The sequence below is a fragment of the Lygodium microphyllum genome, chromosome 2 (assembly GCF_053477565.2).
Source record: "Lygodium microphyllum isolate KBCC chromosome 2, Lygodium_microphyllum_v1.1.10, whole genome shotgun sequence".
Taxonomy (NCBI): Eukaryota; Viridiplantae; Streptophyta; class Polypodiopsida; order Schizaeales; family Lygodiaceae; genus Lygodium; species Lygodium microphyllum.
Window position 1 is genome coordinate 66485573 of NC_141136.1, and position 6945 is coordinate 66492517.

Below are 6945 nucleotides of genomic sequence, written 5' to 3' on the forward strand. Positions count from 1 at the left end.
CTCGGCTTATCGAGACCACCCAACCATAGATTATTTCTAATTACCTAATTACCACTTTAGGTTTGACAAACAAAAATAACTTCCTTGAGTATCTCATGTCACAAATTCGTTACATGTCTTTATTTCACAACACAAAAATGTGTAAAGCAATTCTTTCTCAATATTTCCTTTAAGAAAAATATTTTTAAAACAATGTTTCTTGTTCTTACTGGATGTAATATAAATCCGAAGGTATTATTCCTACCAAGTTTAGTACCTTGACTAGTATTAGGGCTTTCAGAGTACTATTTGGGTTTGAAGGATAATTGATAGTTTGAAAGAGTCTAAGGAGTTTGTGACCAGAGCCCTCTAGTATCCTCACCTTCTCCTACCAACTAGAATGCCATATGATAGAACCTTTTGCGCCATGATTAGTCCATACTCACTAATGCAAAAACAAAAAACCCTTGGAGTAGGTTTTATTCATGCTAACCTTGGGGAGATCTAGCGCTATCGGAGAACACGCTACCTTAGTCGGTGTTCTGTGCCCATCAAAATACTGCCTTAATAGACAATTTGTACCTAATCATCCATCTTCTATCCTGATAATTTAAGAAAGATCAAAACCTAATTTACAACCACAAACCTCTTACTTCAAAAGCATTATGCACAAAAATTTTAAAGAATTTATTTCCAAGACAAAGTCTTTTTCTAGAAATACCTTAGCCAAAATACCCTAGAATTAATTATTCTAGAAAAAGGCTTTGTCTTGGAAATAAATTCTTTAAAATTCACTTATCTTTACCAAAATAACCATGTAAATACCTTAGCCATGATGGTACTAGGTTTTACTATAAAAAGGCTAATTTTTATGCATTAGATCTAGTTGCAATGATTAGGGAGTGGAAACTGTAGTTAAAATTTAGTCACAGGAGTTAGTTCTTCCATAACCATGGCTAAGCATAGAGATCTGTTACAAACTGTGACCGAGATGGAGGTTCTTGGCATGACCCAGTGGATAATGGTAGGCCCTAGCTACTTTGGTAGGTCATGACCAAATTCTCAACTAGAATTTGGAGCACGATGGAAAAAATGAAGGCTACAAGCTTTAACGGAGACCAAACTTGAGTTCTTTTGGAGAACATGGTTTCTTTTCTCTCTCTTCATGCTATCGGCATGCAAATAGCGGGAACAAAAATTGCTTCACGCCAATGATTTTTGGCCACATCCGCTAGCAAGATTCACCAAGATCAAAGGTTAGATGCACAAAAAGGTTTTTACACACCTGATCCAAGCAATAAACTCTTGTGGCCTTCGATCGATTCGCAGGAAGCACCAAGTCCTGCATAAGCCCTCTCTCTCTCTCTCTCTCTCTCTCTCTCTCTCTCTCTCTCTCTCTCTCTCTCTCTCTCTCTCTCTCTCTCTCTCTCTCTCTCTACTACAGAACTTGGACATGAGGTCTCTCTTTGCCTCCCAGGGTCTTAAACCCTTTCTAGACTCAACCTTAATCTACCCAATTACTCCCTGTGAAATTTTAACGCCTCCAAGCACTCCTTTTTCCCATTTTTCTCCCTATTTGTGCCTTGTTTGGGCCTATTCAATAGCAAAAACCCTAAAGCTTTTTCCTTCAATTTCTTAGTCCTATCCTACTCTAAATGCAACAAAAATAAAAAAGAGAAAATTGAAATGCTTCCTCCTACTTGCCTAATCATCAAAAAACCAAAATACTTACTTCTTGTTGTTTGCAAGGATTACAAACCCAAAACCTCCTACCTATTGTTTATCAACTAAGCTTACCAACAAGCACCATTTATGGTAGTTTTGCTTCAATCACTTCACATAAGACAAAAATGTAGATCAACGCGATCTATGCTTGAAGTGCATACTCCTCCATGGTGGGTTAAAATCAAAGATATCTAGCATCTATGGCTACTATTAAGCCTTTTACACATTGTACTTCAAGCCTTCTTCAATTACATGAAGATTCTTCACCATTCTTGAACTTTCATCTCTCCTACAAACCTAGAAATGACAATTTTGGAAAACATTCAAAATTTCCATATTTCTTCACTCATTTCAAAGGGGTTTTGATATTTTATCACTCCCGGAGCATCTTCATAACCATGACTTCAAAAATTGGCCATCATTGAAGCTACATTGAAGGGATTTAGAATCTTCTTGGAGCAAGCTTATAATGAAGAATCTTAGCCTATTTGAGGTTGAATTCAAGCCATTCTTGTCAAAGGATTCTTCATCAACAATACACTTCAACTCCAAGTACAAGAGGTATTCTCAATCATCTTTTAATCTCTCTTGAATATCCTATTGCTGAGCTTATCCAATTGATGGAAAGAGAGGTTAAATTGATAATAAATCTATCCATATTACTAAATGCATTACATGATCATTCCCTAGAGCTTTCATAGTTAGTAATGATTACCAAACCACATTGATTTCATTGCCATAATCATACTCTAATCTTCCAATTTCTCATCTATTTTTCCCTAGCCTTGACAGTGCCTTGTTTGATTGTTGTCTCAAATGTCATGATAAAATTTGTGCCCAATGGTAAGTGGAAAAATTTTTAATTGAGTGAGTCACTGCTGAAGGTATTTTCTACCTACTTCCATTTCATTTTTCAGCCCATTTCACTCAGTTCATGCATATCATGCCATTGAAAATTGCTAATAGAAATTTATATACTAAACCATTTTCAATGTTTGATAGCTCATTGAAAAGGAGACATCCTTAGCTTCAAAAAAAGCCAAAAGTTGATTGTTTGGATCATTGAACCTCAAGATACTTGAGCTTTAATGCGGCTATATACTCAGGATGACAGATCATTACCTATGGCTAAAAACAAGAAAAAGGATCCCATTATGGGTACTATCATCAATGAAGGTTTACTAGATCACTAGTAGGAAAGAGATCATGAAGCTTCCCAAGAAGCTATTTACCATGTGAACCATGATAATAAGGAGGAAAAAATGAGTTCAATTCATGTTGCAGTCAACAATCAAGCGAATGGGGTCGGCACAACTCATGTATCTATGGATTCTAATATCTTTTTGTACCTGTCCAATGATATAAGGGATATGAAGTTGAGCATTGAAAAACTTGTGGCTCTTTCAAGTGAGATAATATTACCTATTATAGTAGCCTTAAGTGTTCCATGCTCTCCCATTGTTGAGGAGCACCTAAAGATCACAATGCCTAAGGTTTTGGGGCACTATGAGGTTGGAGAACCATCTAGATTTCAACCCTCTCAATTTCAACCTCATTATCAGCCAAAGGCCCACAAGCTCTCATGGTCAAGAGAGGATCATGCTAACTCTAAGCATGATGAAGACACACATGGGTGTGATCCTTTCTACAAGTCTTTTTATGTTCAGTCATCTACTATCCCTAAACCTATTCATGAAGAAAAGTTTGAAGAACAAAGATCATATCATGATCAACCAAGTGGAGATAATCATTCTCGTGGGCAACACCATTATAATGGACATGGTCATGTCAATTCAGCCCCACATTCTTATGGGCAGTAGTAGCATGTCAACAATAATCATGCTTATAATCAGCCTTCTAAGCAAAGTCCTCATTCTAATTAGTTTTGGCCTCATCAAATTAGTGGGCAGAAACCACAACTAAATGCCACCACAAAAATCCAATCTTCGATGTATGGATAGTATCAAGGAGTATATGGACAACCACATGTTATGGGTAATTGTTTCTCTCAGTCACAAGGACAATATAATCAAGCACATGGATTTGGAAACCCTGGACAGCAACAACCATATGCTCATGGAACATGGAGCAATTATACTCAAAGGAAAAATTCATTTGGTGCAAATTGTTATGGGTAGCAACACTATAATAGTCAAGCTCATCAATTCGAGAGGGAATACAAGGAGAAGATTAACATTTCTAATTTCAAGGGTGATAATCCATCCCCAACTAAATTAGAAGAATGGTTTGACAAACTTGAAATGTATTTCTCTTTGTATCCTAGACTAAAAAATGCTAAGCTCAAGTTTGTAGCCCTACACTTGGAGAGATATGCACACACTTGGTGGCGGTACATACCAATGATTGATCATGAGTTCTTTACATGGGACACATTAAAGAGAGAAATGATCAAAGTATTTGTATCTCCTATTGAAAAAGAGAATATCTAACAATGCCAAGTTGAATAAATTTGATTTCGAGATTGCATATATGGTTGGAAAAGACAATATAGTGGCGGATGCCCTCTCTAGGATGTGGGCTTGCAAAGTATCTACCATCTCTATTATATACAAGGATTGGATAAATGACATACAAGAAAAATATTTGATGGATGAGCATGTTGCCACAATAATGTAGAAATTATAGCAAGGGAAAAATGAAGAGTACCCAAAATTCAAATGGCATAATGGACTTTTATGGTATAAAGGGAAGGTCTACTTGATCCCTCAAAGTAATTTCAGGTTGAAAGTCCTTAAAGAAATAGATTCTTGACCCTTGGCTGGTCATCTTGGTCTCTTTAAGACCTTTGACAAAGTGCATAAGAGGTTTTATTAGAAGGGTTTATGGTGGGATGTGAAGGAGTATGTCTCTCATTGTTTAGAATGCCAACAAAATAAAGAAGGAAAGTGGACCGATATCTCTATAGATTTCATTACAAGCCTCCCTACCACAAGGCATGGTTGGAATAGTACACTTGTTATTGTGAATAGACTTACCAAATCAGCCCATTTTATTCCAATAAAGACATAGTTTTTAGCCAAGCAAGTAGTCGAGGACCAATTCATGGAAGGAGTATTCAAGCTATATGGAATACCCTTGAGGATTTTGTCAAATAGAGATACTAGATTCATGGAACCTTTTTGGAAGAGTTTGTTTACTTCCATGAGCACTACTCTCACTCCAAGTATCGCTTACCACCCTCAAATCGATGGCCAAACCAAGAGGGTCAACCATTGGGTAGAAGTCTACTGTTATGACACTCAATCCTCTTGGGATAATTGGTTGCATCTTGTTGAATTTTGTTACAATAATACATATCATATGAGTATTGGGATGGCTCCATTTGAGGCACTGTATGGATACAAGGTTCAAATTCCTTTAGCCATGTTTCATAAAGAGGTAAATCCACAAACAAAGGATGAGCTAGAGAGAATGGAGATGCTTATGAAGCAATGTAAAGAGAATATAAGGAAGGCACAAGGCATCATGAAATCCTGTGCTAATGATAGGAGGCACATGGAATTTGATGTTGGAGATTGGGTCTTTTTGAAAGTTCGGAAGTCTCATTATGCTTCCCTCAAAAGAGGGCGCAACAAGCTGGCTCACAAGTTTTATGGCCCATACTTGGTGTTGGAAAGGATTGGAGAGCTTGCATATAAGCTCCAATTACCTTCTACTACATGCATATGTAATGTCTTTCATGTATCACAATTGAATAAATATGTTGGGCTAGATATACATGTTATTGAAGAGCTTCTACCACTTGATGAAGAAGGGCTTATTGTCTATGAACCTAAGAAAATCATTGGAAAGCGTGAGAAGGTTCTTGGGAATGGAACACTTATTACTGAATTTTTGATCAAATGGAAGGGACTACCTATGGAAGAGTCCACTTGGAAACGCTCTTCATATTTTGATGCTTTCCCATGGCTCTTGCATGAAGAATTATGATAGTTTGTGCAGGAATAGCTTGCTGTATAAAAATATTGTCATGAATTAAATTTCATTAACAACATCAAAAAGTGGTTTTGATTGTATAGGCTGATGCCTTGGGTTGTGTCTCTGGTAAGTTACTCATAAAAATATGTGTGCATCACTTGGGTTCAAAATAAGGTAATTTTAAAATACCATTTTTATACATTTTTTACATATAGAAGGATGTAATGTAAATGGATTATTTACAAATTAAATAGAAAATGGTTATATTTTATTCAAGAAACATTCACAGATAAGGATATTTATAAATAGGCCTTAAACGCACAGAGGATATACATAAAGTAACTCCCTGAGGGTTGTGTACTTCATTTTTATACCTCAAACACTCAATTTGGACACTCTAGTCAAAAGTTAAAGCAGTCTTATGAATTCAGCCTTGTTTGGACAGCAAGTATTTATTCCATTGTTTTAGGTTCATTGTGAGATCTCTTCATGGAAAGTACTTCCACATGTTTATGGATCTTCATCAGCATGGTTTGCTTCATTAATGACTCGTCTATCACCCCATTCTCTTCAATTTCAAGAACAAAACCACTTTTGGAAGGGATGGACTTGTAATGAAGCAAATAAACCACATTAGTTCATTACCTTTACCAAAATAAACCATGTAAATTACTTAGCCATGATGGTACTAGGGTTTACTATAAAAAGGAAAGAAATGGTAATGTAGGGATATTTTTGACACCTACACTAAATTTGGGAGATTTTTTGTCCATCATTGTCTTGGGGTGAGTACCAAGCTTTACTTCTTGTATATTGATTTTAGCTTCCATGGCTACATTGTGTTATGGTATAATGGAAGATGTCTATGGCATGGCCATGATTAAATAATTTCATGTTATTTCCTATTATTTTCTTAGTTTAGTTCATTAGTTTTCTTGTTGATTTCCATGGTAGAATAGGCCTTCTTTACAATAACAATATCAGGGCTAAACTTTGCATAAGTGGCAATATCTTCCAATAATCCTCTCGGATTACTATTCCCCTTTGGGATCCAGCCCCATATGAGTTTTAACAAGAGTTCCCCCCCCCCCCCCCCAAAAAAAAAAAAAAACTTCCATCCTTGAGAGAAAACTCTGGTGATGATATTTTCTTTTCCTTAATGGAATTCTGTAGGTTCTTCTCTAATGATAATTCACTAGTTCTAAAATTGTTGGATATTTCTATTACAAAAATATTTTAACAATTTCATCTCAAGAACTTTTTCTAGAGAATTAGCACTCGTATTTATCGATCATAAGTTCC

General features: G+C 36.1%; 1 protein-coding gene across 1 annotated transcript; it reads left to right on the forward strand.

The window, feature by feature from the left end:
* The first annotated feature begins 5037 nt into the window (after window positions 1-5037).
* Window positions 5038-5655, forward strand: LOC148039837 (uncharacterized). Its single transcript, XM_087662367.1, has one exon. The coding sequence runs from the start codon at window positions 5038-5040 to the stop codon at window positions 5653-5655; it is 618 nt and encodes a 205-aa protein (XP_087518493.1).
* Window positions 5656-6945: the final 1290 nt, after the last annotated feature.